A 22,012-nucleotide genomic window follows, 5' to 3' on the forward strand; every position below is an offset into this window, starting at 1 on the left:
CGTGGTGCGAGGCTCCGCCTCTAGGTAGGACGCGGGACCCACTCCTCCTTTTACTCTTCCTTGTCCAAAACCGTGGACGGGGCACTGTTCCGCACTTGCGCTCTGGCGTGGGATCACCCACGCATCTTGTTTTGGTGCCTTCCGTTCCGCCGACCACGTAAACTAGGCAGGATGGGCCAGTATAGGTGGGCGGGCATCCATCACTTTGTCGCCTTCATATTTGCTCCAAATGTGGTGGTTACGTTAACGGGATCTTCCCATGAAATCAACTACCAGCCGGCCGTGTTGTGAGTTGATCTTTTTGTCTTGTTTGTTCTGCAACCTTCTTATCTTCGAGTCGACGCGCATCCATGGATTCGTCCCTGCAGCAGGATCTGGCTTTTCCCCACCCAGTTACTGATATGGTATCTAATGCTGACTGGAATTACAGCATGACGAACGTGATAGAGCAACTGCGAGGTCAGCTTACAGGCCCCTTCTCCTTGATCTTTATTTTGTTTGAAACGGGTGATAATGTCTTTCGTAGTTTTAATCACACCTACAATGAAGTTGTTGGGTTTGGAAATTGCTACGCTGCCATCTTTCAACTTTTGACTGGTTGAAAAGGCTAGGAATATTCGTCTGATAAAAAAAGATGTGGCTCTTCTGATTATGTTGGGACATAGTTGCTTTCAGTGTGACCTCTCTACTAAGATTTGGAGGCTTACTCAAGATCGAATGAATATTCAATTTGAATTCTTTATATACCAATGTAGGGATGCTTGGATTAAAGAACTTGTTGAGTTCTTTAATGATTGGAGGAAAAAAGCTTCAATGATTGGGTAGTATATGCTGGTTCGGTTGTATATTGGTTAAGAACTTGATGAGTTGAGATGAACAGATGAAACCGATTGAGCTTATAAATGATTTTCAAGATATTCTGAATTAGTTGAAATTAAAATTCTATTGATAGATGAGTTGTGGACTTGTATTCTCCTTGGTACCTTACTTGATAGTTGGATAATTTTGGTATAATTATGATTTTAATAATAAGTTTTCGTAATGAAAGAAAAATTAAAAGAAAAAACTTGTAATAGAAAAGAGGAAGAGACAATATGAGAAGTCCTAAAGATTTTAAAATCATGGTAAATAAAGATCGAAGGTTCAAATTTCAAATTAAGAATGAAATATATCATTGTGGTAAATTAAGCTCAATGAATCTATTGGTGACATTATCTAATGAGATAATTGACCTACCAACTTTGTTAAACTGAAACTAGTGGATATATACCCGTTAGACTATAAGTCAATGATATAATCTTGAAATATCAATATTTTGATTAGTTAAAACTATCAATGTCTTATTTTGTTCATGAGAAAAATATGAATTTAAGAAAATCTCCATTAATGATACTTCATGTGAAAATGAGTTTAATTGGCTAAAATTATGAATAATTTGTTTTGCTTATAAGAAAAATAAAATTAAAAAATCTACATTTATGATACTAAACATGAAAATATGATAGACATTTAGAGTCACACATGATAGAAGGCTCGTGACATGTCCTCCAATCATATCATGGTAGTCCTGTACTTTGAGCCTTTCATTATGCCCTTTGCTATGTCAACTGAATAACAATAATAGATTAAAATTATCTAATATAAAATACTCTACAATTGAATTGGTAAGTAAAATCATTTTAAAAAGTTTGGATCTAGAAATTATTATAATTTAGTAAGTCAAAGATACAAGTGATTTTACACTTGAAGAATTCATAAAGATATTAATAATTGATATACCCATTAGACCTATATAAATCAGTCCAAATTCTTATTTGATTTTGATGTGGGACTACACCAGGTTACATACATATTAAATTTATAGATATTATCAATGGATTAAATTAATTTGATAAAAATTACTCTATCATTGACTTGGTAAGTAAAATTACTTACAAAAAATTAAGATCTAGATATGATCACAATTCAACAAGTAGTCAAAAAACACAAGTGATATTTCACTTGAAAAACTCACAGGGTTATTGATGACATATAAGATGATATACAAGACATGTGAGAAAGAAGAAGAAAGCCTACTCAATTAAATAAACAAAATAATACTTAAGGTAAGATAAAATAAATGTAGTGAACTAAAAGTAGAATAATGATCCATTAGAGAAGTGATAAAGTACCTTTATAACCTTTGAAAATAAGATAAGTGATCCATCTGAAACTTCTTTATCATATGAAGAAAAATATATAATGAGCTAAAAATAGTTTGTTTAAAATTATAGTCATGATAAATAAAATCTAGAACGTGATAAATCAAAGTCTACATCTCGTAAACATGTATTAATTATCTTTGATACCTTTTTGTTTTTCTTGACTAGCTTATTGTTCATTTAAATGTCTATTCACCTCCTCTATCAACACCACTATTATATAGAATCCAAGTCTTGTCTATATAATTAGAAAAGAATTAAAGTGAAAAGACTTATAATAATTAAAAAATGATAGTAAGAAAAAAAAAAAAAAAAAGGAGACTTACCATCATCTAGTGCCTTAAAACTTCATTAGTGAGCTTTAGGAAAATCACATCTTGGACAAAGGTTGTAACCTTCTCAAAATCCTATGATGGCTTGTACATATCTAACATCTACTAACGGTTACTGATATCCTTATCATATGGGTTGGACAATCACTCGACTACCATGACTTAGTTAGAAGAAGGGATACAATATGATGTTTACTCCTTTGTAACTCTTATCTATGAGATATTTCTTATCTTGAGACAAAGATAAAGCAGGAAAGCAATATGACTAATTATTGACTTCTCTCGTTAACGTCATAGAGGACTCTCCCCTAGACATCTTTTTTACTGCTCTACGTTTCTACCATTGCTCCACATCATTTGAGGGCATTGCAAAAGCTAAAGATATAGTCTCAATAACAACTTAGGGGGGCCTCTTATTTTGATGACCTTAAGATCTTGGATCAATTCCTTGAATTATTGATAAAATTTTTAGGATTTCAACAAGCTTTTCAACAAGTTTCTCAACTTGCTTTGCCTCATGATTGATTAGCCCTAAAGCTCTTTAAGGAGTAACAGAGGCTATCAATAGTAACTCTTTTTTTTTTTTTACTTTCATAATGCTTGAGGCTCCTCGAAGCCTAAAACAAGTTATAGCTATGACTAGTATATTTTCTAGTAGTATTGAAAGATAGTGCAAAAAAAATTGTCATTCAAGTGGCACACACCTATGAAGACAACCAGATTGAGTTAGGAATTTGATGCAATTTGAATACGAGTCGTTCACTAATAATTAAGGATTTCATCCTAAAATGATAGAGTATATATATTCAGGGCCACATTGGCTTATATTGATGTTGCTTGACAATAGAGCTAATAACTAGTATCTAAGAGTAATTAGATACTTCTCCTAGGAAGTCTCTACATCAACCTCCTAAATCTCATAGTCGTAAAATTATCCTATCCTATAAATAGACATGTCTATCTTCTCTACACCTATATTTTATAGAGGTAACCAAGTTATAAAATCTTAGGTAAGCAAGTTATAAAATCTTAGTCTCTTAGAGATGGAGGACAACTAATAGATGTTCTAACTCCTAAATCTCGGAGCCCCTAAACCAATCCATCCTTTAGATGAATATATCTATCTTTTCTATACCTATATTTCATAGAGGAGGAAGAGTTACACAAACCTGGGCCTCTTGACGTAGAGGACAAGTAACACCTTTAAGAGGGATAATTCAAATTTTGGCTCTTTTAGGTGGAGTTATGAGGATCATTGCCCTAAACTCTTTTGATAAATAAGACATTAGAATTTGACAAATATGGACTCATGCTAAACTAGCCGATGCTTTTGTCGTTTGGCTTCTCCGATAATAACAAAGCTTTTGTCGTTTGACTTCTCCGATAATAAACTTTGTTAGCTTGGTAGAATTATTACAAAAGATGTCAAGATTCAAATAATACAAAATCACTTTGGTACCATGTCACTATCAAATCATAATGACATATTCAATATCAAAATAAAAAATATTCTTTATAATCATATAGACTTAGGGGCTCTTTTATAATGATATATTATTTTTATTTATTTTTCTTTAATATGTTATTATTCTCCTTACGCTATATAAAATTTTCTCCTTATAGAGGGAGACAAAAAGAAGCTTTTTCAACCTTGTTTCAAAAATCTCTCATCCTCTCATTCATTAAACTCACATAACTCATACTATCTTATATTTAAGACTTAAGAATCGGAGAAAGATTAACCAAGAAGCCTCCAATAACTTTTATTTTGTAATTTCTCTTCACATAGCTCATACTATCTAGTAACTTTTGAGACACTCAAAAAAAGGAATAAGATTAATTCCACTAATGCTTGGACATTATATTAGCTTTGATTCAATCTATTTGTTGAAAACTAGATAAATTTAAAATTTTACATCAAATAAGATGCAAAATTTATGGTGACGTTAATTTCGGAATGATGGGTGAATATTTCACATATTTATTAAAAGTTTAATATAGAAAAGATATGACATGCTTTATGTTGTTGCGTTACATCACTCGAATAAGATCACAATTCGTTATAGCATTGCTAGAATCATCAGATTTGACGATCGGTGACGACGATGGGGCTTCTCACCACATGCTTATCTGAAATCCATCTCAATTTTCCTTCAACGGAGTTGACTGGGCGACCCGTCCACTTGGCGCTGACTGTGAAACTCTTCCTCTCATTCACTTGGGTGAAATTGAGGATTTGAGGCTCAACAGTGAGAAACACGGTGTCGGGCACGTTCACCTTCACCTTGTAGCTCGAGTTCGTGGATCCCACGTTGGTGACTGTCCTACTCACAGTGTGGGTGATGTTCCTTGGGGTAAGCGTGATGGTGGGATAGTTGAGTTGTGCTTCGGTGAGGTTCTTGACTGTCTCACATTTAATGGATCTGCCACGAACTATGGCCTTGGCACCAGCGTCTCCATACTTGCCACAAATGTAGGCGATGTAGTCATCGATGTCCAAGTCGTAGACGAGACCGGGATCAACTGCTTTTGAGGGATTGACGTGTCCGGCGCCCATCGCATAGAAGCTGGCCGACCCACGCTGTTCGTCCTGGATGAACCTCCCCTGTCGGTCTTTGTCGTCGGAGGTGGTCATGATGGCTGATTTGATCGCCGCCGCCGACCAGTCGGGATGCAAACTTTTTACGAGTGCAGCGATCCCGCTCAGATGAGGGGCTGCCATGGAGGTACCGGACTGTATTACAAAGGTATCATTAGCTGTTCGTCGGTCGATCCACGCCGCAAGAATGTTGACACCAGGTCCGGAAATATCAGGTTTTATGATGGAATAGCATTCCCGGGCAGGACCCCTCGAGGAGAAATGAGCGATGGCGGGAGCAGGAGTTACTCCAAGAACCGTGCCTCTGAAGGAAATGGTTGCCGTCGCATTGGACGTTGAATTCACATATGTTATAATTGGATTGCCGTCGTTGAAGGGAACCGATGCCGTCGGGAAGTTGCAGGTGCGGTCAACCATGGTGTAGCCTTCTTCATCAAGGTTGACGACTATCATGCCGATGCCGCCTGCAGCCTTAACATTAGCCGCCTTACCTGTACAAATCAAGTCGTCGGCCTGGCAGACGGCCACCTTACCCTTGACTTTCTCGCTGACAGTATAGCAATTATGGTAGTCGTAACTTGTGTCAGTTATGAATAAAGGAACAGGGCCTTCAGGAAAGTTTGGTGGCTGGTCCATAGATTCCGCGTTGATCTTGCGCCCGTCACCCAGCTCCACGGTGGCTTGCAGGCTTCTGTCCATGGTAGTTGCCGCCACGGTAAGAACCCATGGCGCTACACTGGACAGGGTAGACTTGAATGGCCCGTCATTACCAGCGGAACAACTCACGAAAACTCCTTTCTCAACAGAAGCACGAAAGGCAGCAATGGAGACGGGATCCTGATCAAAACGGGTGGGAGATCCTCCCAGAGACATGGAGATCACGTCGACACCATCTTTAACGGCAGCGTCGAACCCGGCCACTACAGCTGATTCCGAGCATCCGTCGTCGTTGCACACCTTGTAGATAGCTAGATGAGCGTGTGGTGCGGTCCCGGCTGCAGTGCCACGAGCTAAGCCAAACGCGCTGGCGTTGCGCACAAAGTTCCCAGCTGCGGTGCTTGAAGTATGGGTTCCATGCCCGTATACATCGATGGGTGGTTTTGCAGTATCACCAGCAACCAAACTCTTGGCACCGATGAGCTTGTTGTTGCAGCCGGTCTTGAGGTTGCACGAACCTTTCCATTTGCCAGGCGGCGGCGGCGGCACCCCGCGGTCATCAAAGGAAGGGTGATTGGGCGTTATACCAGAGTCGAGGACTCCGATGATGACCCCCTTGCCTAGGCCGGAAGCCTGCCATAGTCCTTGGCCTACTTTAAGGCCGAGGAAGTCCGCCGTATGCGTGGTGTGAAGAGGCAAGACACGGTCCGGGTGTGCCCGCAGGAAGCCCTCCTTCTTTGCCATATTCTTCACCTCCTCCTCCGTTAGCTTTGCGGCGAATCCGCTGAAGACCTCACTGTAGGAGTGGAGCAAGCGCTCGGAGTTGTCGTTAGACTCCGGCAGGAAGGACTTGTACCATATCTTCAGACTCTCTTCATCCAAGCTCGCAGTTGGCGTTTCCAGTTGAATGATGTAAGTCCGTGGCTGCTCGGTCTCATGGTTAGGAGTGTTGTGACAGAAGGCAACGAAGGGATTCTTCGATAAGAATGGAACGAGAGCAAGGAGGACAAAAGAAATCCATGGTGCATGAAAGTTCTCCATGCCGATGAAGCAAGCAGGAGAGAGAGAGAGAGAGAGATGATGATGATGATGGAGGACCTCCTCTTGTTAACCTTTCGATACAGCTGCCATGTACACAGAGAAACAAAAGGACCTATGGATGGGAAATAATCATCACATCATATTTGCGATCAAAAGAGATCGTTTCTGTAATAATTATGATAAAATGTAGAATGCAATCATCACATAATATTTGTGATCAAAAGAGATCATTTCTGCTAATAATATTTGTGATTAAAGGAAAAGTTTCTTGTATAAGAAACTTTTCCTTTAAATCTTATTTGGAATACGAAGATAAAGTATCATAATGTTGATTTAAGAGTGTTATTCTTCCTTTGTGACCTCTATTTGGCAAATTATGTTACTTAGAAAGAGGTTAGCAGGGGACAGATTGGAAATAATAGGAGGATTTATCATAGTAGTAGAATGAATGCATAGAAAATTTGCCCAAAAACAAAAAAAAAGACGAATAGGATATTTATAGATGCAAGATTTGACTCGATTTGCCTGCATAAAAATAAAAAGAAACTTAATAAACTTCTAAGCATGGGCTAATTCCCAGTTTACATTCTAATTAGGGCAACGACAGTAAGGCTGTGTGATAATAGCGTGTTGTTTTTGGTTGATAACTTGATAATTATGGATCATTGGCCATAATTATGCTGTCAGATTTTTTAGAATTTTGAATTCACAATCGAATTTAGATTTCCACCACTAGAAAGTAACTGTTACGAGTACCACACCTTTGCTCTATTTGTCTGTTGGATAAATGAATTTATAAAAGAAAATTAAAATTAAATTAGGTGAAGGCACTTTAAGATATGTCTAATCCCAAAATGATAAAAAAAAATTATTTTAAATAAGATAATATGATTTTTTTTTAATGAATTTAGACATTAAATGATAAAAGGTGACTCATTGACACCTTTCAAAAGTTAAGGCAGAATCAGATTTTTTAGGTATGTGGAATTTGGAGCTAACTTTGGTCCTCTCAATGCCTATCTTAAACTTAGTCTTAGGAGTTAATTGGGTCTGATGTGGGATCATGTAAGAATTATGTTAGGGGCATATCAGACAGGTGCTCTTCTTGTGCCTAAATTAGTGAGTAGAAAAAAAAAATTTATAGAATTTAGAGAATTCGCTTGAGTTAAGATACCTTGAGCCTCGAGCTGTAGTAATCTTTGTAATTAAATAAAAAGTTAATTTAGGAGAATGATTTCATGAGATTATTTAAGCACTAATCGAAGGTCAAAAATCATTTGAACTATTAGATGTTATAGTTGGCACTATTATGCCGACCATGTGAGCCACTCGTTTGATGCATCGGGTAGATAGGTTGTATGAATCGTTGTTGGGTTAGCGATGGTGATATGACGTGATATGATATTATGATATCTATATGTTATATTTCTCATTTCATCTATCTCCTATTATGTTTTGACATATAAAAAGTATCAAGAAATAATGTCTTTTATCTTTAGCCACATCACATGTGGTGAGGATCATAATTATAAATTTGGTTTATTCAGATATCATGGGTGCTTTAGCCTCGCTTGATTGTGTTAGACAATAGATATTTTGCTACCAAAGATGCTTGATAGGTGGATTCAATTGTATTAATAGATAATAGATAATTGATATTTTAAGAACTTAGAGTATATTTTAAAAGATCACAAATTAATATCTTACTTTTTTAATAATATTAGATAGAGGTGTAGGTATAAGGAATTCTTAGTTTAAAAAGTTAAAATATATTTTTAAAATATCAAATTGATGTATTATATTTTAAATAATATTAAATAAAGTTATAGAGATTAGGGACTCTTGTATTCCATATCTACAAATACAAATAGGTGTCATCTACATGTATAGATTCATCCAAGCCTCAATTACTCAAGCCAATAGAACTAAAGTGCTTTTCTTTTTTAGAAGTTTAATATTATTTTTCTTTTTCATCTTGATTTTTTTTCTTTTATTTGGTTTGATCTTAAGCAAGTAATATATTATTACTACTATTTGAGAAAGGCTTATACTTACATGTGATCCCTCCCTTTCTTCACACACCATAATCAGATTCGATCACAATAGGGACAACATATGCTCCATAGCATGATTTAACCACATAGTAAAATGACACTTCATGATTAAATTTAATTATAAAAATATAATAAACTATTTAAGGCCAAATTCAATCACGTCAAGAGATAACATATACTTCATGATCAAATTTAATCATGTCAAAAAAATATATTATAGTTAAATAAAGGATACTTTATGATTAGACTTAACTACACTCAAGATGAAGTCCAACGTAGAATTTTGAGATATGCATTTAAGATGAAGTTCATGTAGAATTCAATAGATAGCATATGCTTCTTAATTGAAGTCCAGTATATCAATCAAGGTGACAATCCACGCATGTGGTCTATCATTGGCGCTTCATGCATTAGTATGCATAACTATCACTGCTTACTGATCAGTGTTTCCTTGGCTTATGAAGGGGTTCCACAGGTGAACTATTGGGATCTAAAGGAGATAGATAATGTCTATCAATCTACCATGGCCAATTAGAGATGGCTCTGTTCCTTCTTAATTGAAACGTTGGACAAACCAAGGGTTTTTTGGGTCTTTGTTCCATGTACACTTAACGAGAGCTTTGGTATTTCTAGGCCATTGAGCTTTCGGCATTCAGTAACTTCCCAAGCTCACGTTTTAAAGGTTAAAAATGTATTGCTTTGGGTCATTTCTTTATAGTTATATTTTTAAAATTATATTTATGAGATAGCTTTCGAGTTTTGTTGATCATAATCTTCAACCTCGAATATATCTAGTATTAATTATATTTCATAATTCTGAATCTAATATTTGTGATTCATTTATTCTCTTGAATGCATAATTATATTTTTACTGATTTATATAGATGACTTAATTATTATAAGTAATAAACTAATAATAATTAATTAGTTTATTCAAACAGCTTTGAAGCAAGTTTTCTATCAAAGATCTTAGGTTCTTAGATATTTTCGTAGTACTCAAGTCATCCATACAACAAGTGGTCTATTTTTTTCTCAACAAAAGTATATTTATGATCTTCTTGATTGTACCAAAATAGTTGAAACCAATATTGTTACTATGCCAATCTATACAAGTATTCCTCTTATATTATTTGATAGTGACAATTTTAATAATGCCATTGAGTATCATTAAGTTATTGACAATTTATAATATTTGACATTTACTCATCCGAATATTACATGCATAATTAATAAATTATTTTAATTTATGCACAAGCCTCCTTCCAACCATTTGATAATTATTAAATGCCTTCTATGGTATTTAAAGTGCATTATTAATCATGACTTATTTTTTTGAAAGAATTCGCCTCTACTGCTTCATGTATCTTCATATGCTAATTGAGTAGGTAATAAGAATGATAGGATATCTATTAGTATTTATATCATATTTCTCAATCATAATCTCATCACTTCGAGCTTAAAAAAATAATGTTACTTTGCAAGATCGAGATTGAATATTGAATGATTGCTTTTACAATTGTCGAATTTTATTAGATTTCATCCTTGCTATATGAACTCTTTATCACATTCTTTAATACTCCATCAATATATTATGATAATATAAATACAACATATCTATCTGATAATATGAAGTACATGATTATCGATTTTTACTTTATCCATGACAAAATTTAAATTGATGAACTATATGTCTCTCATATCTCAACTTCTCAACTTATAGATACTCCTACTAAGTCTCTCTCTTATCAACAAATACTTCTATTTGGTCTAAGATCGGTACCTCCAATGGGAGTACCTGGGGGCATATTAGAAAGAATGTCATTAAAAAAAATATCGTGATCCTCTTAGTATTTTGATAATATGTTATCATAATTCTAAATCATAGAATTTATGATAACATATTATAGTAATTCTATCAAATAGTGAGGATCATATTTTCAACATAATTTCTCATGTTATAAAATAATCTAGATAAATATTTTATATTTATAATTGATTAAAAAAATATATAATCATCATATTTTGTAACTCTCTTTATGTATATAAATTCATACTCACTATCAACAAAAATTAAAGTTAATAATTTCTTTCATATATTTGGATGGAATTAAAATGACATGTTTAGCTTTAATAATCCACCGAATCCCTCATGCATTAAGATCTAAATGTTTGTGCATGGTTTATACACACGAAGTCCTGCCTTGGGCTTTGCCATGCAAAATGGACAGTACCCAAACCAGTCGTTTCCCTTCTATAAATTAATGGCTGATTCCAATTATGGTCAACTCCTTACAATGTTCAAGAACAAAGGGTAAGTTGTCTCTACGTGAGGCATTTGAACTAAGGTTTATACTAGTAACTTGGCATCTCCCTAGTGGTACTGAATCCAACAGCCATCCACATTAACAAATCGCGAGGCAGAAAGCTTGTGAGATGAGCCTGCAGATTGTAAACAGATCTATTTACAGGGCGACATCCATGTGTGTAGTGCTAACGTCGGATTAAGATGGATTAAAGATAACGGGGTCAATCAGATATAGTATTATGATTCGACTATATGCAATATAGTTTGAGACGAGCTCTTCCATTTAGGGATCCAACGAATCTAAGTTGAATTTGCCAACCACTGAGATATATGGAATCTACGTATTTGTTTTTTTGATGTCAACTGTCTTTCTGACAGCCCGGCCATTTGATCTTAATTTAGTCTCATGTTTTCATGAGTTAGAAATTGGAGAGGAAGAAAAGTGTCTCATTTAATGTAGATTTCATGAACTAAGAACTAACATAAAGGATATGGTGCTGCTTACTGCAATCATGTAGTTGAGGCCTCACTCTAGTTTCTGTTCTCCCTCATTTTGCCTCTCGCAGTAAATTGTAATGGTTACCGTCTTTGCAGTTCGTACTGCAAAGACAGCAGTCTTTTGCTTGTTTGCAATGTCACCTCTTGTGATTACAGTAGCTATTGTGAGTATGCTGGGTCAAAAGTAGCTGTTGATTTCAGATTTTGATGGAAAGTTCCTGGCATGAAGACTGCAAGTTGTGTGAGTGTGCCTTTGTCAGCTGATCTATTTCATCCTCCAATGCGATTGCCAGTCCCACCACAGCCAGCTGGTGTACTATGCCAACACCAAAGCCATCAGTGCCAGGGGAGCTCGCACTTCCTGGTGTTTCTCCTGCAACTGGGGCTGGGCTGCTGCTGTCACCAAGGAGAGAGATGCTTCTCTTTTCTTTGATCCCCCCTTCTTGCTGAATCTTTGTCCTTCGACCTAACAGGGCGTAAATTTTGTTTGATTTATTTGATTATGGACTCGATTTGTATGTAGCTGAACAGATATAGTGTTAATTTTTTGCAATTAACTTCCATGCAGTTATTTGCGTTACAAAGTTGAGTTAATTAAGGTTCTGTTAAATTCTCCTCATTTAGTGGATAAAGACAAGTGGCAGTCCATGTCAGCCCATTATTGTTCTTGAAGGAGGTCTCAAATGCACTTTTAGAACATTGAGATGTACTTTTATTGTCTTTTTTAATCATATACAAGTTGAAAAATTGAGACATCTGTTGACTTTGATATGGTCCAAACCCATGAGAAGATTTCGTCAACTTATATAGGATGTGATGCTTTAGTCATTAGATGTGGTTCAGCATCAGGGGACCATAGCTCCAATCCAAGCATGGTGGTTTCTCTTTTATGCAAGGGAATCAGTCTCTTACAAGGATAGCTAGAGAAATCATTTGTCCTGTTTCCTCATCCTTCATCATGAGTTAGATTGATTTCTTTCTCGTTGTAGGCAACTTAAGAACATTATTTGAGACAGTATCATCAAATCCAGCAATGTGGGAGATGTTAATGCCGAAAACATCAACAAAACTGTATCAATACCCAAATGACCAGCATATTTTTTTGATCTCAATCGTAGTATCCCACAGATCTATGCCCCTGATGATTGTTTGATTGAGGATGAAAACCATTAGCTGAGTTACGAGTTTGAATGGTGAGGATCAAGGTCTCTTCATAGTGCAGCTTGGTCAAGAACTGGTGAAGTGAATGAAAACTTTAATGGTCATGGGCTTGACCTTTTCCTTCTCTGCTACTCTACCATGTTACACATCTACTGCTGTGTTTATGTTCCTAAAAGAACTCGAGCTTGAAGCTCACGATAACAGACACACAGGATTTTGACATCCATTTCCCAGCAACTTTACCATGACTTTTGCATTGCACCAAGTTCTTCACCGATTGCCTAAAGCCTCTTAATGGATTCGGTGACTTGGTAACGAGTAAAAGTTGTTCTTCATCCTTGGACACCTGTGCAAAGGCATCTTCAAATCGCTCCCATGCATCACGAGATGCGTTCAACCCCGTATCAAGATGGAGGGCTTCTTCTCATAAAGTATCACGAATCCAGCTTTCGACAAGGCCTTTTTATCCTATCTCTCCATGGTTAGATAAAAGCTACAGGCTTGCTGAGCTTAATTCCTTCTCTTCTTAAGATCATCATTTCCAAGCAGTACATAGATTTTATTGTCCTCGATATTATGTGATCATTATCTCTGTTCTTAGTGTGCAAAGAGTAAGTGGCGAAGACTGAATTCGAGTTCACGACATTACGACAGACTATCGATATCTTTATCGATTATGTTAGCTGACACCGTTGTCATGACCTCTGTTGAGTAAAGCGAAACCCAAAAAGACTTAGCTTTATAATATTCCAGCTGATCTAAAGGAAGCTTACACTTCACACTAGATAAGCATCCGGCACTGGTGAGACACAGTAGTATAAAGTGAGATGTAGAAAAAGATGATGACGCCGTGCATCCCTCAAAGCTTTTTCCTTTTTGAATTCCCCATATGGATAGCAAAGATGAGCACGATGCCAACTTCATCTTCTTATCAGAAATCGTCATTCGACGCAGGAAAGACACGTGCATCAGATGCGTCTTCTCTTGCGACATGCTTTAGATTATGTTGTGGATTGGCCTTCCATCGAGTGAAATCTATGGTTGATCATAGGATGGAAGTGAACAGGAAAGATAAACTTGAAGAGAGTTCTCCTGCGCGCTGAAACGAAAAACTAAACACCAATCTTATAAGTTCATCAAATCATGGTAAAATGGGTTACAATTGCTTGCTGGCAGTCAGCTATTTAACATCATCAGCATCATCATCAGCTTTTATGTCATCTCTCTCTTCTTTTGCCTCGTTTGTTTTCGGTCAACATGAGTGCAAAGGGAAAGAGTGGAGGTGGAGGCTATGGGAGTGATGCGACTCCCGCTCGATGAGCCACCGGAGATGGAGGAAGTCGTCGACGGAACAGGGAAGCTTGAGGGGGCCGGAGGAGCGGAAGCCGTAGACCTCTCGAGCTGCCTCGAGAAGCCTCGTGAAGTGAGGGTGGTGGAGGTAGGCTATAGGGATGACGAACCTCCGGAAGCCGCCTTCCTCGCCTTCCAGCCCTACTCGTACTGCAAGCCATCCTTTCTTCACCTTCGTCCTCTTCTCCTCTTGCATCGCTGTCTCGCTCGCTCGCTCACTCGGCCTGAGGTTGGGTGGGGAAGGAGAGCTCGTCTTAGCCTTGGCTTAAGCACTGCTCGCTGCTTTATAGAGTTGAGGGAAGAAAGGTAAAAAGGTGGGAGGCTCCAAGATTGGTGGCCACGTCCGTTGCTACGGAACTCGTCCTCCATATTCCTCATCTTTCCATTGCAGTATGTAATTTTTAGATATTTCACGTATCGGCCCTTCATACTTTCCCCTATTAATTCGTGTATTTATATGTTTGTCCTTTCAATTTTTAGGATTCTTCACATATACCCTCCTCCGCAAATAAAAGATCCGAGGAAGATCATTGTATCTGATCTTATATCTAAATATTTTAAAAAAAAATTAATTCAACATCTAAAAATAATAATTTTGCTGATTCTTTGCTGACTAAACCATGTAATAGTGGTAGATGGGATCCGTATCAGCCGACAATTCCAATACCCAATGATCAACATGCAACTTTCCACATAAAAGCATGTGTCTCAATAGCCTTCTTTATCTCAATTATAAATTGGATTGGGCATAATGCAATTCTGATTCAGCTTATCTGTTTAACATTACAAAATGAAGTCATAAACACGAGTGATTAGCACAGAGAGTGAGTCGTCGGGTCAAAAAATTTTCGTCACTCGAAGAATATAAGACCAAAGCGATGATTCGTTCTTGATTCTATATTGAAAGAAGTCTGGTGCATTGAATTCATCTCATAGCGGCTTGAAATCGAGATAATATAAGGGTACACTATTCATGGGAAAATAATGTAGCATCATGGAATTCTAGTCATCCATCTGCCCAAACAAGAAGAATAAATGCTTTTGGCTGGTTACCTGCAATGTTGGTCTCTTTGGAATTGCAGAAGTTGGTCTGATTCAAAGGGTAAAGATGCTTTGCGCTGTTTTCAAAAGCAACTGACTTGGACTCTTTGGACTCTGGCCATCCCTTTCTTCATTCTTCTCGAGTCATTTGGAAGATGGAAGATGCCATTTGGAATTTATAGGTGATTTATGGCTCAAAATGCAACTTAAGAACAGAGATGCCAACTATTCTCAATATCCATGTCCTCCTCCTACAATTTGGACGCTGAAAAGGATGTGTGTTGGAATCCAGATCTTGAGGAGCACCTTCCTTTGTATGTGTGAATATTTCTGGTCTTCAATTGGCATCAGGAAATGCTTCTGCTTGTGCTGTCGAGGGACATGGTATCTTGGTCTTCACTGTCATATCTCCTACTTGTCTCCTTGAAGTGGCCAACCAACTGTTCCTAGAGCCAAGCATCCCTTGGCTCTTCTCCTACTCTTCTGTATTGAGAAGTTGACGGTATGATGCCAGAGAGCTCCGTGATCCCATAAAACACCTCTCCCGATATGCGTCTTGCATCGGATGGTGATGGTCTTAATCTCCGGTCTCAGTGAGGTGTGGGTTCCACCACCTAATGGGAGGCAATGCATGGGAGCATCCATCCCTGGAGCTCAAGTTCAGTGCACCATGGAGGATTACAACAGGTTTCTTGCATGAAAACGATGGTGCTGCCTTTTTCTTGGTTGTTTTCTTCCTTTGTTTCTTTGACTCAGGCTTCAGATTTGCACCAACACCTCACCTCCCGTATGAGCATCTGCTGCGACCCAAAACTCTAAGATGTGTTTCTGGGTGATGGGACGGACGTCTCAAGTGTACAACCAACAGCATGATGACAGCAAGGAGGAAGAGGAATGATGCAAACTGATAGTGCTAGATAGTGATGGTGGCAAATGGTGAAGAGGAAATGGAACTGATTGCAAATGGGGTCACGAGATATTCCTTGTATATTTGGCCACCCAAAAAAGAAGGATTTAAGGGTCCCAATTGGAGATTGTAGGGATGTTCTACTTACTGAGGGGGTTCAGTTCTCCCAAGTTGGGCTGCGGTGGAGCACTTCACCACATGGTTCCCCTCTCACTTGGTTTATGTTTCCTGAGAAGTCAATCTTCTTCCTTGAGTTCCGTCATGGAACACTCGCCTCCCCGAGTGCTTGGTTGAGTCCCCCTTCACTTATTGGAGCTGCAAGTCAACCCTCCATTCATAAATACTTAAACCAAATGTGGCCACAGAAAGAAGCACACCAGTTCATCAAATAGCAGAAAGGAAAGCAGTAACCTTTAGTTCAGATGATGCAGTCTCTTTCCAAGATCACTAATAATGGCCAACCAAATCAGCTGCTATTGAGCTTGTATAGATAATTCTGTTTCATTCTCGTTCTATCAGCGATAGTTCATCTTGAACATTCAGCCGAACTGCCCAATGAGTTCTGAAGATTGAAGTCTTTGATGTGTTTCCTTGAAGCTGTTTGCCAGAAATTTCATCATCTGCAGCTATTCTTCTTGGTTGACGCGTAAAAGTGGCCTCTTTCGGTGGGACTAGTCTTCTCCTTTCCGCCACCTCCTATGTTGTGATCCGTCCTTCTCACCTTCTCGCTCTGGTGGCCCGCAGCACCAACCGGTCCTTTGGCGGACCAAGAGACGCAGAACGCTCATGCATTTCATGTGCTGCAATCTTCTCACCATGAAGTCGGCTGAAGCCACAGTCTCCTAAACAAAATTCTCATCGGTCTGTTGGTAATCCTTTGAGCGAAGCATTGTTGGGATCCAAGGAGGGTCAATTTAATGCAAGTAGAGTCAATGACCGTCGAAAAGGTACGATCTTATTGTGATGCCAAAGCCCATTCTGTTTTGTTGGGATTGGTTCTTCTGAGAATAAAGAACAGAGATTTCAGAGTTTCTCGACCTCTAATATGTTTCTGGTTGCAGGCATTACTTTGCTGTAGTTCACAGAAACAGGGATCAGCTACATGAATCATTTACCACCATCATCTATGTTCTCGAGGCCAACGTTGCCTTGGATCAAAGGAAATCAAAGATTCCAGATGTTAATCCACCACGTAGAATTGTGTTAAACTGGTGCTAAATCATAAACGGATGGAAACTAGGAAATGGATGAACATTCACATTTGGTAGTGATAATTGAATGGCTGAAGGTTCAGTTGCTTTCGAGTTTGGTGATTCTCTGGCTGATGAAGCTGGAATGGTTCCTCAAGTGAAGATTGCATATCTAACTATTAATGGCCAGAGGTACCTCCCACCTGCCATGACTGAGAGGATGAAATGATCTTAAAGCTTGTAGGTGGTAGTACAATTTGATCTGGCACAAACATTAGGGAATATGATGTTTACAAACAGAATTTACAATTGAGAATGGAGAATGGAGAAGATGACAATTGAGAGGAAATGCTACTGCAACTGTGAGGATTTACAAGCAGGATGGGGACATGGCATGATTACAAGATCAACCAGAAGGGAAATCTTTCTGGCAGAAAGAAAGGAATTCCAGGCTGCTTCAAAATAGAGATTGTGATAATTTAACTATGCTTCAGAGACTTCTAAATGGCAGCAGATTAAAGTTCAGTGAAGTAATAGTTACTGAGTGCTGCGAGGAAAGATGCTGGTTTCCTGAAACTATGGAAGATTGCTAATTCTTGAGATCCGATCTAACACATTTAGTTTCTATGATTTATGTTCTCATCGGTCAATCTTAAAATTATAGCATTACTGCTAGGTTGTGGTTTTCCGATCAATCCTCACCATTGATCACATTCTCTCTCTCTCTCTCTCTCTCTTAAGTTCGTGGCATGATATGTGTAAGCGAGGGTGATGGATTCCGAGGAGCGAGCAAGGTTTGGGGACTCGAGGGGGCTGCTTCTTGTCCCCAAAACCCAATCACAACTAAGTCCTCTCATGTGATCATGCCTGGTCATCCTTGTGGCATGTCTTATTCTTCCATGCACCGTGTTGATGGTCTCTCTTATGCACATATCTTTTTTTTTATCCTAATTCTTTGATTTTGGATCATGGCTAGAATTTGGATCTTTTGAATGATCGGTTTGATCTCTCGGTGGTCGAGGAAATATCAAGGATCACACTTTCGCTTAGTATTGAGGAAATTAGATGAGAAAAGCGAAGCTTCACTCTTGTCATAACCAATTCTCATCTTCTTCACTGTGATAGTCTTTGTTGATCTGCCAACACTCGGTGGACTTAAGGAGAACAAAGGACGGGCCTCTACTCACTCACGAAGCCTCTAAACACCTAAGGGAGTCTCTCTATTCTGTTGAGGAAAATCCAATTATATAATAAAATCTATCTATCATCGAGTCATTAAACACCTGAGAGAGTGTATTAGACAGATTGATAAACATTATCTTTGTCAGTCAGTCTAATATACTCCCTCAGATGTTTAGTTTAGTAGATGTGGTCTTAATGAATGCCAAAGGCAGATTGCTTTTGTTTCCTTCTTCTATCTGCTACATTTCACTTCCTATTCGATGAAATGGATAGTAGGAAATCTTCCCCCGTTCTTCCTCGGAGGAAAAGAAAGAGGAAAGAAGAGAGAATAAATGGGTGATCAGTCTCAGCTGGATGAACAGCTCTTCTGATCTACCTGAATTCTCCAACAGGTGAGAAGTTCCTCTCCTTAGTGGGTTGGTTGATGATGATGTTAATTAATTTGGAGCCTGTGATCCAACAATTGATTGATCACCAAACCTCGATCAAATGAGAAGAGACTTGCAAGTCTCAACTTTCTTGCACTGGAAACAAACACCTCCCTAGTTGCTCACCAAACCTTAATTAGTGGCGTATGTATCGTCTTCTTCCCAAGTCACTGCCATTTCTGCTAAGTTGTAATCTAATTCATGTTCCAAAGTGCCATCAGATGAAAGCACTGATCGATCTAGACCATCTAATTAGCTCTATAAACACTTTCAAGTGCTCACAGTAATAACTTCTATGTGATGCCTGACACACCTCCCAGAGTTGTGCAGAACTGATATCCTACCTATCCAAACCTAAAAGCGAACAGAGGAATCCAATAAGACTACTACTAAGCATCAAACCCCTGCTATGGATCAACTCCATACTCTATTAGGTACGTTTCTGGTCTGCAACACTTCTTTTCCATAGATTTCTTCCAGCCAACTGCACTAACATCTATAGATCAATTAGTCATGTCCTCATGATTAGAAGAGCCTTCTGCAGTGCCTGATTGCTTTCTTCAAGGCTTGTGACGATGGGAGTAATTCGAGTATGGCTTCTTCTGATGTCGATCATGGCTCTTGCGATTCCGGAAGCCTGTTCTGAGCTAAATGGCCTGAGATTAGAGCTCGCCCATGTGGACTCCAATGGCAACTTCTCAAAACTTGAGCTGCTCCAACGAGCAGCGCTGCGGAGCAACCACAGGATGGCAAGGTTGACAGCTGCAGCATCTGGCAACAAAGTCCAAGCTCCGGTCCACGCCGGCAGCGGCGAGTTCCTCATGGACTTGGCCATCGGCACGCCTGGTCTTGCCTTCTCGGCCATCATGGACACTGGGAGCGACCTCATATGGACGCAGTGCAAGCCCTGCGTGGAGTGCTTCAGCCAACCTACTCCAGTATTCGATCCCTCGAGCTCGTCCACGTTCACGAAGCTGCCATGCTCCAGCAACTTGTGCCAGGCTCTCCCTACCTTCAGATGCGGCGCCTCCGGCTGTGAGTACCTGTACTCTTATGGCGACTCCTCATCGACTCAAGGTGTTCTTGCAGGTGAAACCTTCACGTTTGGGACTGCGAACCCGACTTCGGTGTCCAACATCGCCTTCGGCTGCGGCGACACAAATCAAGGCAGCGGCTTCTCTCAGGCCTCGGGTCTCGTGGGTCTCGGTCGTGGACCGCTGTCGTTGATATCCCAACTAGGCCTAGGGAAGTTCTCCTACTGCCTCACCTCCTTAGACGAATCCAAGAAGAGCCCTCTTCTGTTTGGCTCACTAGCTGATCTCAGTGCAACCGCAGTCCGATCCACACCTCTACGGAAGAACCCTACACAGCCATCCTTCTACTATCTCAGCCTCGAAGGCATAACAGTGGGCGGGACTCGCCTGCAAATCCCCAGCTCTACGTTCGCTCTGCAGGAAGACGGAACCGGCGGCTTGATCATCGACTCCGGCACCTCCATCACCTACTTGGAACTCGCTGGCTACAGGCAGCTGAAGAAGGCCTTCCTGTCTGAGATGCAACTCCCGGTTGCCGATGGATCCGAAACCGGTCTCGACCTTTGTTTCTCGCTGCCGTCGGGGTCGTCGACGGTGGAGGTTCCCAAGCTGACGTTCCACTTTGACGGAGCCGATTTGGATTTGCCGGCGCAGAACTTCATGATCATGGATTCAACCACCGGTTTGCTGTGCCTAACAATCATGGCATCCAGTGGCTTGTCCATCCTCGGCAACTTCCAGCAACAAAATATACAGATACTCTACGATCTGAAGAAGGAAGTCTTGTCTTTCGTGCCAACCCAGTGTGATCAGCTGTGAATTGCTTCTGTAGATAGGGCATATATATGTTCCTTGGGATTGTATGTGCTGCTTCTGCTTTCTGTGGTTAATGTAATTAATTGATGCTTAATGAAGTTATCATTTTTTTTCCGTGGTCGATCTCAGTTAATAAATTTGATGAATAGTCTTCGAAATATTACATTGTGTAATTATTAATGAAATAATTTGCATAATATAAATCCAACTCTGAAAGACTTAAATCCAACAGCGTACTACGTAATGGACAAACTGACTGTTACATGAAGTAACTCGGAACTGGACATCTCACAGCTTATATTCACGTCGGCAGCCTTCATCCAATCCTTGCCAGTGCTAAAGCGTGTCCACCGGCATCTCAAGGATGAGGAGGCAGATGTTTGACCTCTGAGTCACCGACGCGGTATGGTTCTGTGAGACAGTGGAGCTCCAGCTATTAATTAGGGTTAGTAGTTCGAAGACTGGAAGCTGGCGCTGATCATGACTCCAAGTCTGCCTGCAAGACTAAATTCTCCAAGTTCTTCACAGGTCCAGCTTACAGAGACCATCCTCTCCCCAGTGTCCATCCAAAGACTGGCTGCTGGAGTCGCTTCCAGTGTCGTCTGATACCTCTGAAGACGATGATGAGCCCGAAGGAAAAAGGGAGTGAGGTTTGTGTCATGCACCCGTCTCCAAAGTGTATGGATTACGAAATCCACTGTGAGTAATCTACTAATGGAAGAAGGTTTCGAAGAGTAATCTACTGAAGGGAGTGAGGATTACTCTTCCAGTCTAATCACAGTCACGGAACACAATCTATTAATCATGTGAATGCATGCAGTCAACCTTATTACCAATGTTCCAATGTGCAGTAAAGGTAAGAAACCTACCCAATTGATTGAAGATATCATTGTCACTCCTTAAATGAATGTGAACATAACGTACGGCATACAAGTTGATCCCAATGACCATAACATATAAAAATTATATGGAATTAATTTTCGAGATTGTAAATATTATCAATCAAGAAAGACACATCCAAAAGACCCAATGAAACAATTCTTTTTGGACATTTGAAAGATCATAAATTATCACGGTTGGGGCAAGTCTTTGACCCTTAGCGGTCATAATTATTGCACCGTGGTCACCTTTTGGACCAAGAAAACCTCTCAGCTTTCCCCTTTCACGTGCAACTACCCCTGTCGCACGTGCCGAAGGCGGATCTAAGATCCGATAT

At 39.3% G+C, this 22,012-nt stretch overlaps 3 protein-coding genes across 4 annotated transcripts; 1 reads left to right on the forward strand and 2 right to left on the reverse strand.

The window, feature by feature from the left end:
* Positions 1–4,555: 4,555 nt before the first annotated feature.
* On the reverse strand, positions 4,556–6,830 carry LOC135679717 (subtilisin-like protease). Its single transcript, XM_065193698.1, has one exon. The coding sequence runs from the start codon at positions 6,828–6,830 to the stop codon at positions 4,614–4,616; it is 2,217 nt and encodes a 738-aa protein (XP_065049770.1). The 3' UTR covers positions 4,556–4,613.
* A 7,270-nt stretch (positions 6,831–14,100) lies between these two features.
* LOC103992263 (auxin-responsive protein SAUR32) lies at positions 14,101–14,394 on the reverse strand. The gene has a single exon (XM_009411898.2). The coding sequence runs from the start codon at positions 14,392–14,394 to the stop codon at positions 14,101–14,103; it is 294 nt and encodes a 97-aa protein (XP_009410173.1).
* Positions 14,395–19,086: 4,692 nt separating this feature from the next.
* LOC135679153 (aspartic proteinase nepenthesin-2-like) lies at positions 19,087–20,910 on the forward strand. 2 transcript variants are annotated; one of them, XM_065192595.1, is made up of 2 exons: positions 19,087–19,380; positions 19,458–20,910. In XM_065192595.1, exon 2 carries the CDS (start codon positions 19,522–19,524, stop codon positions 20,797–20,799), a length of 1,278 nt encoding a protein of 425 aa, XP_065048667.1. In that variant the 5' UTR covers positions 19,087–19,380; positions 19,458–19,521; the 3' UTR covers positions 20,800–20,910. The 2 variants fall into 2 exon arrangements, with proteins under 2 accessions (XP_065048667.1, XP_065048666.1); XM_065192594.1 differs by having other exon boundaries at positions 19,491–20,910.
* Positions 20,911–22,012: the final 1,102 nt, after the last annotated feature.

This window comes from Musa acuminata, chromosome BXJ1-7, assembly GCF_036884655.1.
Source record: "Musa acuminata AAA Group cultivar baxijiao chromosome BXJ1-7, Cavendish_Baxijiao_AAA, whole genome shotgun sequence".
Taxonomy (NCBI): Eukaryota; Viridiplantae; Streptophyta; class Magnoliopsida; order Zingiberales; family Musaceae; genus Musa; species Musa acuminata.

What these genes read in the sequence shown, in the direction of transcription:
- LOC135679717 (XM_065193698.1), bottom strand. Translation starts at nt 6,830, where the DNA reads ATGGAGAACTTTCATGCACCATGGATTTCTTTTGTCCTCCTTGCTCTC.
- LOC103992263 (XM_009411898.2), bottom strand. Translation starts at nt 14,394, where the DNA reads ATGCAAGAGGAGAAGAGGACGAAGGTGAAGAAAGGATGGCTTGCAGTA.
- LOC135679153 (XM_065192595.1), top strand. Translation starts at nt 19,522, where the DNA reads ATGGGAGTAATTCGAGTATGGCTTCTTCTGATGTCGATCATGGCTCTT.